Genomic DNA, 20,341 nt, shown 5'->3' on the forward strand with positions numbered 1-20,341 from the left:
CACGGTTAGGCCTTCCGTTTACACGGGACCATGGGCTTCGACACAGGTTGAAAAGTGGGGATGGGGTGGGGGGCAAAGGAAAATTTAACACGCGTAACAAAGGGTTTTTGAAAAAAGCTGCATTGTTTTGCAAAAAGGTGGGGGGCATGGCCCCCTGCCCCGCCCATGCCCCCTTCATGTAGATATCCTAAGGAAATCTTAGCTAAATTTTACAAATATCGTGGGTTACTGTTTCCTGAGAGAAAATATTCACATTTTTTGTCAATTTACGGGAATACTACAGTACTTTGAAAGTAAAAAGCATTAATTCTTGCAAAAGTTGCACCGCATCATTGCAACCAACACTGCTTGCTTGCTTGCATAATGCTTGCCAAGGTTGCAAAGCATTAATTCTTGCACCGCATCAGACCTATATCTGTTCTCCCTGTTCTTTCGAGAATTTTTGAAAAAATGATCTTCAACCAACTCTTTAAGTACTTGGATACAAACAAACACTTGTTTTCTAAACAATCCGGTTTTAGACGCCTGTACTCTTGTGTAACAAGTCTCCTGTCCTGCACTAACGATTGGTATAAGAACATGGATACTGGGAAATACACTGCATTGGTGTTCATAGACCTAAAGAAAGCGTTTGATACTGTTGATCATGATATCCTGCTAAAAAAGATGCAGTAATATGGGATTTCTGGTATCGAGCATGCATGGTTTACATCATATCTCCAAGACAGACGGCAGTTATGCAAGGTCAATGGTGTTTCGTCACGAATAGAAGAAATACACTGTCGTGTTCCACAAGGATCTTGTCTTGGGCCTCTTCTTTTTATACTCTTTATCAATGACCTTCCGTTTTGTCTGGACAACTGCCAGGTGACTATGTATGCTGATGATACCAGTATCTCCTTTTCTGCAAGGAACGTCAGCGATCTGAACGTGAAGCTTAACAAAGAACTTGATTCTTTAAGGGAATGGCTCCAAGGCAGTAAGTTCTCGTTGAATGTCCTGAAGACACAGGCGATGGTCTTTGGATCTCGGCCTAACCTTAAGAAGATTTCGACAAAATCAGTTGAACCACCATTATTTTCTATTGGTGGCTCTGAAGTTGAAGTGGCTGATAAGGTCAAGTTTTGTGACCAACAGCAGTTATGATTCATCTGCTAGTGCTTTGATTAAAAGTTTGAATTGGCCTACTGTAGCAGATATGATAAAAACCGAGACAGCTTGCATGGTTTACAAATCGATAAATGACCTTGCTCCTGATTACCTGTCAGAAATGTTCATTAAAAATTCGACATGCAGTAGAAAAAATTTGAGAAACACCGCAACTGATCTTCAAGTCCCACTAATGAGAACAAGTAATGGTCAGCGAGCTTTCTCATATCGTGGTGCTGGAGTTTGGAACCTCTTGGGTTGTGAAGTCAAGCAGGCATCCTCATTGAAAGCATTTAAAGAAGCTTTAAAAAAAATAGTTTATCTAATTATTTATTCATTTGTTCATTATTGTAATTAAATTAGGGTTTTACTTCGTATTAATTTTTAACTTAATTTGTAACGTTTTATGCACGGCCCCCTGAAAAGCAATCTATCGATTGATGGGGTTACCGTGCTTGAAGAAATTAAAATGAAAAATGAAATGAAATGGTTTGTAGATATGGAAGTAAAAGGTGACTGAGCATTGACGGAACAAAATGAGTAAAAGTGAAAGTGAAGTAAGTGAAAAAACAGCCATTCCTGTCATGCTGAAAGAGCAGCTTTAAGTGAGGCAGATGGAGACAGCTTGTCTCAGTACCACGATGTAAGGGCGTAAAAATCCCCTAAACCTAATACAAATATGTCTCTATTTGCCCTGAGTGCTGTGCCCTATAGGGTGTGTGTGATTAGATATCAGCAACGATGGGACTGTTTTAGTGAGCAACTGTCTAGCCAAATTGCTCCGTTTATTTGAGTTTGAATCGACAGTGGCAGCGCAAGAAAATTCACCCTATCGTCCTTCCATCTTATCTAGAAATATACAATGCAAACTATATCACACATCCTCCCAGTAACGACCCCGTTGAAACGTTTCCTCGCCAAGATAAATTTTGAACCGGTAAGAGAATTTGGTTCCCCGCCAGCTTTGACTTAAAAAAAATTCCTCTCTGGTTAATATTTTTTGACATATTTTTTGTTACTCCCGAGATTTTTCGTCATTTATTGGGAATAAGTAAAAAAATTTCCCACAGAACATTTACAAATGCCATCAATGTTAAAATTTCAAATTTTTGTGATCCCAGTCGAAAATTTATTCGGAACATGCGGAATTTTCTACCCTGGACACTGACCCTGGGTACCAGAGCCTCAAAGACAGGGTCGGTGAAAGGGAGGCTCGATCCACTTTTTCACTGGGTCATCGCACCCAGAGTAGAAACTCCCCTACCGTATTTTCAATGCCTAGCAGAGTCGTTGCTGGGGTTTTCATATCTTTTCGAAAAAAATTCATGTTGCCCCTTTGAAAAGACTTGATGATACAAATGAAAAGAATAATCTTTGTCAAGCAAAATATAATGTGACCTATGACCATTGAGACGAAAATGTCGCCCACCTCACAGTTGCTGTGCGTACTTGATTTTACCATTTATTTCCATAAGTCTATTTATTGCCAGATTGGTATGAAAAAAATCTTACTGGGCCCCTAGATTTGACTGTTAATTTAGGAAAAAATGGGAAATAAAAAACAAGAGTAAATTTTCTAAAAGATGTCATTGCAACAAGCAAAATTTTATTTTAATCAAAATAACAGTAAACCCTTTTAAATCTTTTTCCGGTCATCAAGTTTGGAAAGAAGCAACACTGAAACAATAGAGTTAGTAAATCACAGCAAAGAGTCAGTTTTTAAACCTTACTGTCATAATAAGAAAGTAAAAGTCCAGCAATTCAAGTCCAAATTTTTATATCAAAAGATGTTGTAAGTAGACATATTACAATTTCTAATTAAAATGGCTGACCATTCCTCTGCCAGTGTTGCAGTAGCTGCGTGGCTGAGATGAAATCTAGACTGTCCAAGCTCTTCAACTTTGTTCTAGTAACGATTTTGCGCTGCTTTGTAGAACCTTGCCAAGAGAGTTGCTGCGCTCAAAGTTACCCATAATATTTTTAAATCAGCTGAGATAAGATGAAAGAATCATAGCTAACATTCTTATGTGCCGTATTCGTGTGTGGGCAGCTCGTAGCAAACTCTGGGTCAAATCACAAGGAACCAAAATAACAGCTTTCTTGCTTTCACCGTCAATTTATTCGAGACTATTGCAAAGGTTATTGGATTTTATCATGGAATGAAAAGGAGGTAGATATTGCGATGCTATCATTTCAAGTGAAACATTCGGTAAATTTTCGCTCCTGGTTTGTTTAGTAACCATATCATGAGACTAAAACTGATGCATGTTATGGGACACAACAAGAAAGGGTTGCGACACTGTGGTTGCGAGATATCTGAATTTTTCGCGGCCAAACTCGTAGCAAAATTCCGCTAGCCAAACAAATATTCTAAAGCAGCTAAATTTTGGCTAGTTATGTGGAGTAAAAATGTAATCATAAATTGTTTTGTATGTTAGAGTTACTTAACTTGATTTACTTGATTTTATTTCCAGTTAGCTCTAATATTCTTTTTTGCTTCGGGGTCTTTCGATGTTGTCCACTTGCACCCACACATCGGCAAAAGTATTCTTTTCGGTCAAATCAATTTTAGACGGCCAACAGAATTGAAAAATTGCTTGAAAGGAAGAGTGTGGCCACAGAGCAGCCCTGAAGTCTTTTCTCGAAAAGACATACATCTTTATCAGTATGCATTTCTTAAATTTAATCTTTGAATAAAGGTTCATTTTCTTGGTTTTTAGATTTAATTTAAGATGTACCATTCCCAGTTTGATGGAGATTACCTCTAATCTGTATTTCAGTTGCGTGAACGAATGTTTGAAAACGGTTGCTAAAGCCAAAACTGACTGTGAAGTAGAAGGGGCTAGGTCCTGAGTCTTTTGGTACACGTCTAAAAATCATACTTCTTTATAAGTAAAGGCAACGTAAATATGCTTTCTCCTAATCAAGATATGATTCAAAACACAGATTACTTTTGCTGGCATCATGAAGTTCGGCTTTCTGGCATGGACGATGAAAAGCATTTGCAGGTGATCAAAGGCTAGAAAGATGTTGTGAAAGTATCAAAAATCTAAACTGCAGCAAACACAAGTGAGAAAAAGGGATGATATTGAGTACTTTACCTTCAAGCGTGCAGTAAGCATAAATTCGCAGTGGCACCGAGATGCATGAACAAGTGGACAAATAAAAGTTTAAGATAAAACACCAAAGCTGTTGACGTTGTAGTAAACTCAAGAAAATATAAGTGTCAAATAGGCAAGCCATGTTGTAAGCATGGAAACAGGAAAGTGGACTGAATGGATGCTGATTTCTATGGAAAGAGGATGCGGAAGTCCTAAAAAGGGACGAATAGATGATCTGCAGAACATCGCATATATCACTAGGATGAGAGTAGCACAATACAGAGGCCCTATTAGGGGTATTTGAAATATGAAATACTTGCGATTTTTGGAGAAAAAACATAGATATTTAGGTTTTTAGCTTTGAAATATGAAATAATATTGATTCCCTGAATGAAATATCAAAATAGCGAAATAACAGAGTGTTTTATTAAATTATATGTGAGGGTTATTAATTTGATCGCAGAAGCCACACAAAACAACGAGTATTGAGTTGTTTAGATATTTTTCGAACTCAAAACTCTGAGAAATGACGAGAAAAACAATATTCCTTTCCCTAAACATGGAGTAGTAATGGCCTTCATGACCAGCGAAACGTATTTGAAATTGGAGGGACCAAAATATTAAGATTGTTAAAGTTTTAAGGCCATCCCCATGATTGGCGACAAAATAAATCATGAAAATAAATACTCTAGAGAAGCCAGAAACATAATCTAAGAAAGATTCAGTGGCGTAACGTGCAGTGTGCACCTTTAAGCACAAAATTAATGGCCCACAAACATTTGCCCCCTCCCTCCTCGAATTGTTACTTCACCACAGGTCAGCTATTGACGATCAAACCAGAAAAGAAAAAGAGAAAAACTGACAGATTTAAAAGCATTGCAAACTTTATATGCATGAAAATATACACAAACTATAGAAAGAAAATTTCTGTTTTGTTAATACAATAGAAAGTCTGTCAATTCAAAATCCAACCAATGAGTCATTGATTTCAAAAAAAGTTCTTTCTTATCGATGCTATAAATATTTCATATGCATTTTCTGGCCATTCTTAGAATGTCATATATCAAATTGAATTAACTTAAAACTCGAAAATAATAAGTTGAAAAAACTTGAAATGCACAATGTTAAATTTGAACTGTTGTTATAAGACAATAATTGCTACTATTTCATATACAGAACTGTATCACTGATCAATTATTGATGGGCTTTTGGCAACATTGGTACACTAATAGTTATTCAGAATGAAGAACAGACCAGATTTAATGTTATTTTATGATAAGCAAAATAAGTATATACTCTGTAGAATTAAGAACCCAACTAAGAACTATTAAGCCTAAACTGTCAGTAAGTACCCCATGATACAAGAACCTGTTTTGGCCAAACTCTGAAAAAATTGGTTCTTACATGCGGGTTTTTACCGTATATATAAGTGTTTTAAGCCAAAGTAGAAAGAGTGTCTTTCGAGTGTTTCCAGAACCCAACCAAGCTATTCATAGATAAAGCGAGTAGCAAGCATATACTTAAGTTTAGTTGGTATCAAAGAATTAATAAATCCAATTCCTTAATTGGGAGCAGGATGGGCCTTTTGATAATTTTGAAAAATTTAATTTGTTAATTTTGAAATATGAAATAATGGCAAGATTTCGTTATGAAATGATGTCAACCCCCTTGTAGGGCCTCAATACAGAGTGGTGAGATTGTGCAGACCTAACTAATACTATTAAAAGATAAATAGCAGGAAATGATGATTAAAATCAGTTCATGACAGGTGTTTTTATTCATTTATTTTCGACGCAAATTTGTTTAACACATATTTGTATTAAATAAGGGTAAATCATCTTATAAATGCAAATTTAACGGCAGTTTTCCTTACAAATACAATTACAAAGATAAAGAAATCAATTTTTCTTTCCGAGTGACTTGAATCTTGCCTAATTAAAGCCATACACATATCGTCAACTGTTTGTCAAAAGATGCTCCAAAATTTACCTATGACAATTCACTACAAACCTCACAAGTTCTCAATACTTAAAATATCAGCCTAAACCTCCAATATGGTAAAATAGCACTATTAAGCACAGTAAAGAAGAACAAAGTTGCTATTGGTTTGAACGATTTTCTCCTGATGATAAATTAAAGAAAATAAAACTGAAGAGAAAGATTAATTTCTTATTATCATCGAAAGCCGACGTTGAATTTTTCTCTAATGTGTTGTTTTGGATAATCAAGTGTTACGATGGTGTCAAAAAATAAGACAATATATATATATCATAGTTGGATGGTGTGTTCAAGATTTGACCTCTCTAAATGTAAAAAGCCAGCAGAAATAGCCAGACGTGAACTTTGCATTCACGGTAATTCTTATACTTGAACCCCGCAAACTATCGTCGAATTTCTTTATTCCGCAACTCTAAAAAATTATTGAAAAAATCATTCATGGTCAAATACAAAAGTTCATCGTAGACAAGAACATACTATATAAATACCAATCTGGCATTTCGTGCTCATCACTCAACTGATACCTGCCTATTTTACCCGAATGACAAGATCCTCCAAGGGTTCGAAACGGGGATGTTTACAGGCATGATCTTGATTGACCTTCAAAAAGCATTTGACACAACTGACCATAGTATTTTCCTGGATAAACTGGTATACCTTGGCTGCCATCTTGTGGTTTTAATCTTACCTTCAGGATCGATCATTTACAGTCAACGCTGAAAAGGAGTACTTAAAGCATGTCGATCTGCCATGCGAGGTCCCTGAAGGGCCTATTCTTGGTCCTCTCATCTTCCTTCTTTATGTAAATGACATGGCACGAGCAGTCGTTTGTGACCTGCTTCTATATGCAGATTATTCTTGTTTAACTTCTAGAGACAAAAACATTGAGCAAATTGAGAGCAACTTGAATAAGAATCAATTCTTTCTGTGATTGGTTTATAGAAATCAAACTCATCATTCATTTTGGAGAAGACAAAACGAAATCCATTCTTATGAGTCGCAAGATTCTTAACAAGTTGGACGTCATTAGGGGAAATATAAAAATCAAGCAACACTCAACGGTCACATATTTCATATGTGTTCTGAATGAAACTCTTTCTGGGGCATCAATGGCAACTAGGGTGGTGGCAAATAAGTAGCAAGCTAGAGTTTCTGTACAGGAAGCAGGGTAAGCCCCTTGGGAGGTTGCTTTTAATTGCTTTTGCTCAACCTCATTTTGATTATGCCAGCTCGTCCTGGTATCCCGGGCTGAATAAAAGGCTGTCCAATAGAATCCAGGCAGCACGAAACAAATGCATTCGTTTTTATCTCAATCTTAAAAAACACAGCATATATTGTGGTTACGGAATTCAAGGCTATAAATTCGCTCCCAACAAAGAACAGGATAGACCAATGCGTTTGTTTCAACGTCATGATTTTTTCAAAGGAACGCCCCCAGCGTCCAGTGTCGAGGTATTTCATCCGCTCAGGACCGGACTACACGAAAATCAAGATTTGAACTAAACCTACCATGTCGGAAAAGCAAAACTGGACAAGCGTCCCAAATATATGGTATTAAAAGAAACCGTTAAGTATTCATTTAGAAACTCATCGAAAATTAAACTAAACCGACCGAGAAATGAAATTGGAAGAAGGACATTCAAACATAGAGCTGCATTAACTTGGGACATTATTTCGGATTATATTTAGTCACACAGAAACGCATCAGTATTTAAGAAAAAACTAAAATCAATGGCCGGGCTTTTAGAAACTATTTCCTAAGAAAAAGAAAACAGTGCCATAAATTGTAAGGACGTTTACTACATATACTATTATATTCTTTATTGTAGGCAATTCAAAAAATTTACATTTTAGGTGGTTTTAATCTAAAAGATTTGATTAGTTAAAGATTGTATTAGGTTTACTTTAATTTCATAGATATTTTCCGTTTTAGATGGCAGGTCCACATCGGCATTGTTTGCCTCCCAAATTTTAAACCTGCTTAAACAAATAAACAATGTATGTATGCATATAAGATGTATGTATGTATGTATGTTTGTACTACCTAGGGCCCAAAATATGGAAAAAATTTCCATCAGCATTAAAATCAACATCTAATATCAACACCTTCAAACATAAGATCAAAGATAATTTTTTCAAAACATAGTAAAAAAGAAGATGGCATATATGTCAACTACCAAGGACCGGTTTCTAACTAACGCCAGTAAAAAATTCCTGTCTCATCTCTTTTCCCGTCTTTTCTTTTCCCTTATAAATCAGCACCTTTAAGGAGACCATTATGGAAATAAGGTCAGCTAGACCTTTTAATGGCATCCTGTCACTTAAATTAGGGGTGTTTATCTTTTTGTTTTTAATGTAAATTATTGTATTATACTCTTTTAACTTTTATAACTTGTAAATACTTTTAGTGTGGCGAATTATACATACATACATATTTGTAACAACCTAGCTGCATCGTTCATCACATTCTTTATTTTCCTGTCATTGGAAATCTGTTTGATTTTATGCAAACAATAAGCCTAAATGCTTTATGAAAAATTATTTATGTTCCTTTCAATATGCTCATGTAGCCCCCGTCTCACGTAGCAAGGTAGTCGTTTCATATGCAAGTGATTAATGTAGAGCAGAAGTCTTTTGAAAAGTAAAATCGAGATGCCTCTTATCAATTTGATGTTTTTACTGCAGGCATTGGCAAACTTCTGCTTTGCAATCGAAATGTTTGCATCGAAGTATGACGTGATCATCGGACAAGAAAGTCACAATTTGCTTGAAGCTGGATGTTCTAGAATTTTCCATAGATGCAGCATGGATGGAACATGTACTCATGTGGTAAGATACGCAAGCACGAGGGAATATGAAATGATAAAGGGTAAAACGGAATTGAAGAACATAAAAGAAAAAGAAATTGTCGTTTGGGAGAAGGTTGCAGTTCAGCAAGTAAGTTAAAATTCTTTTGAGATCATATCATTATTGTCGAAATAAGGCTAAAATCGTAGTCAATTTGCTTGTAAGACAATGGCCTGATGAAGACATGAAATATTGACAACAAAATATTGATTCAACTGAATTTAATGTTTCTAGTCGTTCTCTTTATGAAAGGATCTCTTCTCCAAATAGTTCCATTTCAGGTTAGTAGGTTTATGCAGTGCTTGATGTTCTAGATTTTAGCTTAAGATCTCTTCATGAGCAAAACTTGCATGTTCTCAAGGAAAAAATATTTTTGGAACTTGATCCACCAATCAAAGTTTGTTGCGACCACAATTAGAACGAGAAATAGATCAAAGACAATATTGATTTATCAAGGATTAGCCTTTAACTCCTTCATTTAGCGTTGTGATCTAGCTTGAATGCAAGTAAATAAATATTTTTGCGTTTTGATCAAGGGGAGTTCTACCCAGCTTCTTAACTAGATGACCAAAGACAAATAGATTACGCCTCAAGAAAATGTTATGAGAGCATTAGGGCACAACCAAAAAGTAGACCTTTCTGCATTAGCGATTGGTGACGACTCTTCAGCTAAAATTATCTAGGTTGCTCTAGCACGACTAGAAATGAAAGATAGTCTTGAAAGATAGTTTCCCTAATCCGTAGACAAACGAATTGAAATAAAAAGCAAGAAATATATAAACAGGGTTATCCGTTCAATGATTCGAAATTTTAAAAATTAAGCATTGCTCTTCTATAAAGTTATAACAAATGTTTTTGACTGCTCAGTTTGTTCGGCTTACAAATATGTACTGTACTCTTAGCATGATGTCAAGATTTATTTCCCTAGGAAACTCAAAAATTTGATGCCCTAGTTAGTAAAAAGAATTGACGTCGATAAAAGCTCGTAAAATTACTTTACAAACAATTTTCTCGTGGTACAGAATTCTAAAAAATGGCTTTGAAACATGTTACTAAAGTGTCTTGTCTGACACTTTTCAGAATATAAAACGTCAGAAAATAGATCAAAAATTCTACAGTAGGAAATATATATACCCAGTTGTGGATCGAAATAGGCCAATCAGAAACGCGAGCACGTGACTTTTGAGGTTCCCAAATCATAATGGCAACATTAAAACTATAATGGCGACATGTTTCGGATTATTGGTAAAGCCCGACCGTCGTTCAATCTAGCAGTTTTAGAATCTATCTACATAAGCACGAAAAAACCGCTACTGTGTAGACAAAAGGAGTTCGTTTTCACCTTAGGACTCCACTGGTAACATTCTAATAGGCAAGCGGCACTGATTGGTCAACCTATACAGTCCTGTGCTCGTGTTTCTGATTAGCCTATTTCGATCCACAACGGGGTATATATATTTCTTAGCGTAGAGTTTTCGATCTATGTTCTGACGTTTTAAACACTGAAAGTGTCAGAGGAAAAGCTTTAGTTTACTAAATGTTTGCTTTTTTCAAAGCCGTTCCCAAATCAGTGCGGCTCTATTGAGAACGTTCCAATGGAGTTTCTAGGTGAAAACGAACCCCTTTCTACACAATAGTGGCTATTTCATGTTTATGTAGATAGACGAGGATAGGTGTAGATAGAATTTGGAACAGTAATGCAGCATCTACGTCGCCTCTATCTTATTTTCGAAATGAATTATAGTCTTACCCCTTCAATACAACATATATTCTTTGTTGTTGCAGGCCAGGAACACAATTAAAACTGAGATGTCATCCTGCAAATCGCTGAAACAAATTGGCCGAACAAGTGGACTCTACGACATCCAGTTGCCAAGCGGAATCCATCAGGTGTACTGCGACATGGATACAAATGGTGGTGGATACACATTTCTTTCAAATGACAGTGTGTCAAGAATCAGCCAATCAGATGTTGACTTTCTGTTGACTAACAACCACGATGTGCTTCTGCGCATTTTAAAGCCGGATGGCTCACAACCTTATACAGTGATACAGCAATACAAAGATACAGGGGGACTCTCCGTCCAGTATAGCAATTATGTTAACTACACCAAACCAACTAACGATGCAATGAGTGCCTACATTTTTGTTGGTACCTTACCAGCATCTTTTGCCAGAAATAACGATAATCAAGGATTCATCTCAAATGGCATTCCGTTGTACTTTCAGAATTGTGACAAAAATCCCAACAATTACTTTGCATTCTTTTCCAAACGTAGGCAAGTATCACTGAGAAGCAGGGTAGGAAGTTTAGGGGTTCGTTGGAGAGAGACAGCACGTCAACACTCACTAGCAAAAATTCCACCAAACTTTTTTCTGTTCACTGAAATGCACTACGGAGGTTGTGGATTGTACAGCGAAAGTGTCATGTGGGCAGACACAAGCGCTCCTGCCATAGGTACTGCTCTAGGCCTACGTTAAAAAGGCACACAAAAGTTTTCAAGAACTTTGCCTTGTGTTACTGGGTTTCAGGAGAATTCTTTGTCATTTTTCAGAAATTGAGGTGTTGCTGTGCAATGTGATTGTGTAATATATTCTCTGTAATTATTTAACATCTTTTCTCTTTCGAGATCAAATCAGAAATAGAATTGTTTGAGCATCTAGCTATCTATGAACTACTGAAATACTATTCAAGATATACAGATGTGTTTGTAGCTTGCGTTAAAAAGTTGCACTGAAAGAAATTCAGAACTCAAAATGATCCAGGCTAAATAAGAGATTAGTTAAGCAGGCCTATTGTTTTATTGTAAAATTATATATTCATGAAATCTATTCAGTGTTCTTATTTTTACGACATAAGTTTTGAAAAGGTTAATGATAGAAAAGAAAGGAAGGCCAATGATGAATTGGAAGGACATGGTGCTGGGTGGACGCTGAAGGGTTTGGCTCAATCTGCAACATACATCTTGTCGCACAGGCAAGAGACCGGGAGCAACTTTCTGGCAAGGGGAGGCATGGTTTTATCAATTCTAATATATACGTTGAAAAGGAAGGGTCTTGCAAAGTCTTAGAAAAAACTTTTTAGGGCGGTGCCTAATCAACCGTTTTACTTCTGAATGAAATAAAAATAAAATGGAAAAGAGCAATAAATGAAACAAAGTTTTGCAGTAAAGAGTGAACTTTAACAGAAGAACCACACCAACAACAGATGAAAGATCTATCGATTTTATAAAGTTATGAGGGATTATTATCTAAAATGTGATTATAATATTGTAATACTGGAAATGAATGCTGCTTTTTACATTTTCAACTACATTATTTTGAAATTACAACAATATCTCATTTTATCAAGGATATGAAAATATAGAATTACATTTTATCTCTCATATACAGTCACAATTTTTGGAGTGAAGCGCGGGAGACGTAGGAGGACACAATGAACGCTAAGAGTACAGCGGTTAACACCATTTGAACAAACTTATGCATGGAGCTAGATTCTAGTTAGGGGGCTATTTCTCGACCTTTGAGGCGCTTAGCAGCTCTAGCCCCTCTCTGGCCTTGGGCCTGGAGTCGGACTCGGTGAGGTTATGGTGTGACCGTCAATGACCACTCAAAAAAGGAAAAAATAGCGTCATAAATCATGATGGTGTTTTATAAATCATGTCTCAATTTCTTTTTAAGTTGCTTAACTCTGTCAAAGCAATAAAATATTTCACAATAAAAGATTTAATATATCAAATAAAGCTGTTAATATTTTGACACTGTGGTCAACGCATATTATCATTTACTGAAGAGAAAAAGAAGATATCAGAGCTAAAAACAAAACTAAAATATAAATATAGTTAAAAATTATATCATAATTAGAAAGAATTACAAATTTTATCAGATAAGACAGTAAAGTATACCTACACAAACACCCGTCCCTGTGTTTTGGCACATTACTCTAACAACAAGCAGAATTCTTGATCTTCTAATCAGCCAATTGTGACAGCGCCCAGTGAAACCAGGCTGAGGTTTGTATAACATCATATTTTCTTAGTTTTCTGGCAAACTGTGCTTGTCTTTTATGCATGCCATTGTTTCATTCTCGGTGTTACCATTTTTTGTTCTTTTATACTTTAAATATGTTTTTGGTACCGCAAAATTTGAAGATTGCACGAAATAGAGGAGCCATAGCATACTGGAGCACCTTTCTCGTGTTTTTCTTCCTCTCGTGTTAGTTTTTTATCAACACCTGCATAATAATTTTCTGCTTACTTTCGGTCATTATCTGGCGTTTATGCCCCGAAAAGGGTCGGATAAAAACTGCTTCAATATGCTTTGTTTTCATCATTTCGTGCCATCTTCAAACTTAGAAGTTTATCCTTTATGTATTGATAAATATTAACGGGAAAGGAAGGGATTGAAAGAAGAAAAGCGTTAATGATGTAAAATTACGCAAATTCAGCAAGATAAATATGCGATTTTTCAACTAAAAGCGTGGAATGAGCATCAAATTTTCTCTTTGCACGATCTACAGATCGAAACAACGAATGAAAGAAATTATGATGTCATCAACAAAATTCTGACGTCGACTAAATTGCAAATTTTTTTTAAGCATGCCATGAAATCCTATCAAAATCAGTGAGGTCTGATGAAACCTAAAGAACAACTTCTCTGCAGATGTAGAAAGAAGTCAGTCGCCATTTAAAACTAAGCAAAGACACTGGGACAAGGAAGATGGATTATTGGAACGGAAATATCAAGTCAGATTGAATGAAATAGAAACAAAAAAGAAGGAAGCATGGCTGTACATGAATGGCAGGAAAAGGAAGATTTCAGATTGAGATAGGCTGAGATATGACTGCAGAAAGGCGTCACCTGAAAGTCTTTTTGGGTCTTTTCACCACATATTTTGTCACTGAGTGAGATTTCTCAGTTCCATAAGAAAACTGGCTGTTTTTGGGAAGCTGAAAAAGCAGCTTTGAGTGAGGCAGATGGAGATAGCTTGTCTCAGTACCACGATGTAAGGGCGTCAAAGTCTCCTAAATCCGATACAAATATGGCTCTATTTGCCTTGAATGCTGTGCCCAAATAGGGTGTTTGTGCTAAGATATGAGCATTGATTGGGCTACTTTAGTGAGCTAATGTCTAGTCAAGTTGCTCCGTTTACTGGAGTTTGAGTCACGCTATTACCCTTCCATCGTCTAAAAATATACATGCAATCTATATCACACATCCTCCCAGTAGCGACCCCGATGTAAAGCTTTCTCGCCAAGGTAAAATAAAAACTTGGCAAGAAAATTTGTTTCCCCGGCAAATCTTTTTTCCCCACTCAGAACATTACAAATTCCATCAAGGTTAAAATTTGCACTTTTCTATTTTTGTGACTCCTGTCAAAAATTCATAATATTGGTATTTCTCCACAGTTTTTCCTTTGCCGCGCAGGGTTGTTACAGGAGATGGGGGGGGGGGGCTGCTGCTAAATTTCCTCGAAAGAAAATTTCTTGTTAAAATGACTGAATAAATAAAGCAAATACTAAAAATGACTGAATAAATAAAGCAAATACCCTTTGCATAGTCACGCAGCTCTTCAAACCAAACTTTATGTTTCACTATACTCAAGTTGATGGCTTTTTCCTCACAGTAAAGCTCCAATTCTTTCCAGGAATCTTGCATCGTTGTCAGTACCTTGTAAGAGATTCTAGATAGTGATTAGCCAAATATAAACAGAGCATTGAAAAATGGTCTAACATTCGACCGCATTAACTTTGAGTCTGTTTTAGTAAATGTCAAGAGGACGAATATGGCAATATAGTTTGGTACATACGGTTTTCCTTCGCTTTACTAATGCTTTTGGCATATCAAAGATGCGTCTTTGATTCCAACTAAGAATCATCTCAGTCAAATACTCTTCCCGAACTGAAAATGATCAAAGAAGAAAAAGATAGAAAAAACTCACATTCAAAATTTTTTAAAGTAAGTAGCGAACAATGATTCAGGTATCAGATTTAGATCAGATATGACAGTCAGAATGAATAACGAATATAGTAAAAAAGAATAGCAATATAAAGAAGGTATGGGGCAGAACATGAAATAAAGTTAATTAATATTCGCTGTCTCGTTTCAAGTAACACAAAATGATTACCTTCCGGCGTCATTCTTCGAGTTACACAGCTAGCACTGGATAAAAAGCTGTTCACTATCTCGCAGTCTTCACCGTGACTTCTACCGATTCCCTCTTTGAACCTGCCTCCTTCGAATAGCTAAAATATTATAATCTTAAAAATAAAACAAATGCAAGTCAAAGGCATAAACAAATAGCTTCAAAAAAGTTTTTTACGATTTTCAAAAAAGTCTAAAACTTCATGCCTGACACGTCCAGTCATGTCCAGCACCATGCATAAGATTGACTGCAAATGTGACTTTCGCCGCGTTAACTGGGTCAATCTTCTCCACCCACGTCTTGTATCTACAAGCAATATCCTGAAAAAAGAATTTAGCTTCTCTTTTCAACACATCATTCAGATGCAAAAAATGATGGTAGGCAAAAAGCTCTCCCTGGAACATATTGAGCGCTTTTTGTGCAACTTGGTGCCTACAGCTGCTAAACAAAAGACCAGTCTCATCTAGCGTCCCCTTTCTCTTTGCCTTGTTTGCAGCAGCTTCCCAAACGCTGTTCCCACATTGATTGTCCGTCTTCATTTTCTGTAATGTAAAGACTTGATTTGACAAACTGATTTACCCTATATATTGATGTAGAAAGATTATATCTAAGATAACAGCACAACTTCTAGAAAAACTTACGGCTATGAGCAACTTAGCGCCAACATCTAAAACACTGATATAAAATTTCAAATTTAAATACTAGTTACCAATGAAATAAAACAATATAACCTAAATTACAATTATGTTCTAAAAAACACAATTTACAAAAAACCCAGGTATTTATAATTCTCTTAAACTATTGTTTTCAACGAAAACTTCTTAATGAAAACTGGATTCAAATGGCTTTGAATACTTCAATCATTAGCAGTTGCAGATGGCGCTGATGAGCAGTTAAACTTCTTCTTGTAGTTCAACTTCACTATCTTTGCATACCAATCGCATTGCTCTATCAGGAATGCTATTAACTATCACATTGATAGCCCTGTTGTGAAACATCCATACAAGTGGGCAATAATTGAATTGTGATATTATAAAACAACCATCGAAATCCCTAATTTTATAGGACCCAATAAGTTTGATGTTCGATTATATGCGTGGAGCGTGTGGTGTACGATTTTGCATATTTCTTCAACATGCTTCTTAAAACTATTTTTTGCTAAAAATAACACTAACAACAAGAGGTCGGCTATATTTTTCGATGTGCAGTAAGCTGATAGCACTTCAGCAGGCTTAAATAACTTACCTTGCATCCTGTCCTTCTATACAAATCTCCCACATGATAGTCAACATTTTCATTCGAAAAAACAAACCGTTCGCCATAATACGTTGGTCGATGACGCCTTGAATAAAACATCGTTGAAATGATAAGAAGTCGTACCGTTGGGGTGGCATTAACATGTCTTAATGGCATTAATGGAAATAACTCGGTTTCTTGTCTGTCGTATAGTGCTCGATGCCACATAGGAAGAATTTTAGATGGTTTGTTGTAGAGAACAAGACGACTCAAAATTGCAACTTCGAGTTTAACATTTAATGGGATCATTAGACAACAGTGTACGGTATCAGATATGATAATGTATACGCAATAATATACCTTCCACTTTGTTGATATCTTCGTAGTTTAGAGTTTCCATCAATATGTGACGTCAACTGTGAAACGGAGCATGGAGGACATTGCATCCAATCCTTTCCAGCAAGCAAGTCAAGCTCGTATTTGCAGAACTTCCATTCTCTGGAAGCACGTTGAAAGGATGACGAATTGATAGTTGCCGACTATAAATTTCAAGGTTCCTTTTTCAGTTAATTTCTGTTATAAGTAACATGATAAAAATAGCAAAGCTAAAACAATAATTCAGCTAAACAGCAAATTAAAACAAAACATACCCGTGCATTATCCCGGGACAGCTGACTGAGAACTTTAAGAAACCCTGTTTCTGAGCACTTCGACTGGTGACTCTGCTGTAAGTTCCAAAAGTCAAGGAGTTCAACAGCATACATACAGTTGATGTTGACGGTGGAGCCAGGCCAGTAGCCATTTCTCACGACTGTTTGTATGTCCAAATAAGTTTGAACGAACCCGCAAAACTTACACTCCACTGGTTGAACAATGACGTCAAAGCGACCTGCAAAGACATTGTTTGCTATAAATGGCAAAGAAGATTTTAATTGAATCGATGAGTCAAATAACATTTATAAACATGATATATCCAAGCTTTCTGGAATCGTTGTAGAATAATTGTTTGAGCATCAAATTGTAAAATGAACTGATTTAGGGGCTTGAGAAACAATAGGAGTGTAAGAGTTAATGATGCTGTAAAGATGAGTAACATATCTGTAGTATTAGAGATATTGAAATATTGCAAGTATGGTTTAAATGCAGCCAAAAGGCAACAAACACTATAAATTTTCATTTTGTGATTTCATATAATCTATTATAAGCTATACAAAATATTCTTCTTTTGAAAAGAAGTCCAGGGGAGAAAACCTTTGTGAGTAATGACAGTAACAGGAAACCCATCATTATGTGTGAAGTAGTCTTCATCGCTGCTGTAAGTATCTTCGCATGAAACACACGAGAAATGGCGCAGAGGTAAATATTTGCACCCTAAAATTTATAAAAAATGAGTACAACAATATTTAGTAGACTAGAAATACAAAATGCACTGTATCTACTGAATACAATAAGCTTTTTTTAAAAAGAAAAATATTCGCATAAGCATTCTAAACACTGAGTGGCTTTCATCAATAAAGGACAAAGAAATTTATAGATATTTTGGTGCGACAAAGGTGAAGCTAGGAATGAACCTGGCCTAACATCTTAAAGGAACAGGAAACTACTCAAAGGTTCTGTAGATCCTATCCAGTTGCATGTTTTATCTGTTCTTCAAAAAAAGAATGATGTGTTATTCAGAACTTGTAAAACATTAATTCTCTCCAAGGTTGATTCCAATCATTATCAGCTGAAAAATTGCACAGCTGCAGTAGCAGCAAGTTGATTACAAAGATACACCAGTTACAAGGTGGCTGATAAATAGGTCAATCACACAATGGCTTATAAAACAACTTTTTAAAAAATTAACAGATCCCTGGAATATGTAATAGCTGATTCATACGTATTTCTTTCAACTGGTTTTCCTTTATTGTTACATAAGGAGCTACTGGCTGCAAAAAACCATTTGTTGCAGCAAGTCGATCATGGAGTGGCTGATTGCAGTGAACAGTTTCATCGCAATCTGAACAACAGCAGGCAACAGGAGAGCAATCTGTACAACATATAACTGCTGCATTGACGTGGCATATCTGGCAAACACCAAGATTTGCATCAAAATGTTTTACAACATTTTGAAAAAGAGTGCTCCTTTTTGAGTCCCAGTTTTCATTTTCTGAAGCAACTCTTGACGACCATGACTGACTGGGCTTTCCAATATTTTTTGAAAACATAGATCTGCATTTTTCAAGGACTTCACTTAATGCTAAAATATTGCAAATAATATAAGAATTAATGTGTAGGAAGAAAAATGTAAGAATGAGTAAGATATCTCCTAGATACACTATAATCATTGCACAGTTATAATCATTAAAGAAAAAAAGCAAGGATTTTTATGTTCAAATTGGGAATGGATATGATATACATAAAGAAAACTTAACTTTTGACACCCTAATCTAGATTCTGATAGAGAAAATTTCAAAAGCTTCAATACAACAGTTGAAGGTTATGTGCAAATTGAAGTATGCAAAGATGGATAAAAGAACCAAAACACAATAAATTTGTTTTCTCAGGCATCGATTCTACAGTAAAGATTTGGAGAAAATTTTACTTATTCCAAACCTTTATCAGGGATAACTTCCTGGTTACTTTCAGACCTGAAATTCTGGGCTGCAGATGGTCCATTGTCATCTGTTTGATAAAAAGTGAAACACAAAATAACTTAAAGCTAAGCACAAACTTTCTATCTTCAATTGACTTATAATTGCCATGGAAACATATTAGAAAGCTGAGAATAGAGGACAAATCATCTAATGAACAGCAATTAAAATGGTTTTCATATTGAGGTCAGTCAAGGCCCCCTCGTCACTACTTCTTTAGCATCAGGTTCTGAATAAACCCCCTTCTCTCCCTTTTCAAATAAAATGTCTTTAATATTATGCTGTCTAACTTGAAAACACAGTTCAAGGTACTGGTTGAAGGATTAATAAGAATTGCTGTATACTGGGTTTGCTTGCTCAACTTCAAACACATCCACATTTAACTAATGTTAGGTTAGGATTTTACTATAGTTTATCGGTGTATATCTGGCATGAGACTCACAGGCCCTCGTTTGCAGAGTGTGGCTGATTTTGATACATTTTTGGCTACACAAACAGCTGAAATTCCGCAAAAATCACCCTGAAATTCCAGGTGCACCAATATAATTCAATACATTTTTAGATGTGCTCTAAGCACTAGCATGTCTGCATCTTGAGTTGAAATTGCTTTGCTCTGCAAACTGGCTTGAGGCTCAGGCATTGATTTACTCTTATTGTCTAAGATATATCATGAAATGGTTTGCTACTGCATTTTATTTATGAGAATAATTTTGATGAGACGTCTTTTGGAACTTACAGCACGTCCATTAGAACCCATGTTTGGTATCACAATTTTTATGACCTTGAGAGTGCTCTCAGCAGGTCGTTTAAAAAAGATAAATACAATAAAACTGCAACATCACCTTCTGTCTCAAACCAGTCTGATTCGTAGGGTCTGTCTGCGTTCGTGTTGTACCCTCTCTGTTTTCTAGTAGCGTAGGCCTCTCTCTCTTTACGGTTCCGCCCGCGTCTGATATCTGAATGTTTTTTTGTTAAGTCACAGATAACATGATATTTTTTCTTTTTCTTAAAATGCTTCTTTGAGCAATTTTTAAGCTTCTCAAAAACTTTCTCGGCTCGACTCTTACTGCCAAAGCTTCGGTCCTCTCCGTCCGCCATTCCAATACTACAGACAACCACAACCACTGGTATCGATGACACATTAAAAACGCATAGATTGTTGGTTTTAAGGGAAAACAGAAACGAAGAATGTGTTCGTTTTAGGGACGAGGACAACCTGCCTCTGCTTTCTG

The 20,341-nt window shown here is 36.1% G+C and overlaps 3 protein-coding genes across 3 annotated transcripts; 1 reads left to right on the top strand and 2 right to left on the bottom strand.

Moving 5' to 3' along the window:
* Window positions 1-8,798: 8,798 nt before the first annotated feature.
* LOC148958007 (uncharacterized) lies at window positions 8,799-12,037 on the top strand. The gene is made up of 2 exons (XM_089114228.1): window positions 8,799-9,185; window positions 10,881-12,037. The coding sequence occupies exons 1-2, from the start codon at window positions 8,901-8,903 to the stop codon at window positions 11,574-11,576; spliced, it is 981 nt and encodes a 326-aa protein (XP_088970354.1). The 5' UTR covers window positions 8,799-8,900; the 3' UTR covers window positions 11,577-12,037.
* Window positions 12,038-13,256: 1,219 nt separating this feature from the next.
* Window positions 13,257-15,364, bottom strand: LOC148958008 (uncharacterized). The gene is made up of 3 exons (XM_089114230.1): window positions 15,223-15,364; window positions 14,905-14,996; window positions 13,257-14,765 (listed from the first exon to the last, which is right to left on the bottom strand). The coding sequence occupies exons 1-3, from the start codon at window positions 15,233-15,235 to the stop codon at window positions 14,436-14,438; spliced, it is 435 nt and encodes a 144-aa protein (XP_088970356.1). The 5' UTR covers window positions 15,236-15,364; the 3' UTR covers window positions 13,257-14,435.
* Window positions 14,633-20,325, bottom strand: LOC148958009 (uncharacterized). The gene is made up of 8 exons (XM_089114220.1): window positions 19,952-20,325; window positions 19,072-19,140; window positions 18,356-18,715; window positions 17,728-17,847; window positions 17,127-17,365; window positions 16,837-17,015; window positions 16,486-16,582; window positions 14,633-15,782 (listed from the first exon to the last, which is right to left on the bottom strand). Exons 1-8 carry the CDS (start codon window positions 20,205-20,207, stop codon window positions 15,441-15,443), a joined length of 1,662 nt encoding a protein of 553 aa, XP_088970346.1. The 5' UTR covers window positions 20,208-20,325; the 3' UTR covers window positions 14,633-15,440.
* Window positions 20,326-20,341: the final 16 nt, after the last annotated feature.

The sequence above is a fragment of the Rhopilema esculentum genome, chromosome 19 (genome assembly GCF_057945365.1).
Source record: "Rhopilema esculentum isolate cy_ngs chromosome 19, ASM5794536v1, whole genome shotgun sequence".
Taxonomy (NCBI): domain Eukaryota; kingdom Metazoa; phylum Cnidaria; class Scyphozoa; order Rhizostomeae; family Rhizostomatidae; genus Rhopilema; species Rhopilema esculentum.

What these genes read in the sequence shown, in the direction of transcription:
- LOC148958007 (XM_089114228.1), top strand. Translation starts at nt 8,901, where the DNA reads ATGCCTCTTATCAATTTGATGTTTTTACTGCAGGCATTGGCAAACTTC. An exon ending in AGAAGGTTGCAGTTCAGCAA is followed by an intron (nt 9,186 to 10,880) that starts GTAAGTTAAAAT and finishes TTGTTGTTGCAG; the next exon opens with GCCAGGAACACAATTAAAAC.
- LOC148958008 (XM_089114230.1), bottom strand. An exon ending in TAGTAAAGCGAAGGAAAACC is followed by an intron (nt 14,766 to 14,904) that starts GTATGTACCAAA and finishes ATCTCTTACAAG; the next exon opens with GTACTGACAACGATGCAAGA.
- LOC148958009 (XM_089114220.1), bottom strand. Translation starts at nt 20,207, where the DNA reads ATGGCGGACGGAGAGGACCGAAGCTTTGGCAGTAAGAGTCGAGCCGAG. An exon ending in GGAAGTTATCCCTGATAAAG is followed by an intron (nt 18,716 to 19,071) that starts GTTTGGAATAAG and finishes GCAATATTTTAG; the next exon opens with CATTAAGTGAAGTCCTTGAA. An exon ending in AAACCAGTTGAAAGAAATAC is followed by an intron (nt 17,848 to 18,355) that starts GTATGAATCAGC and finishes TATAAATTTTAG; the next exon opens with GGTGCAAATATTTACCTCTG.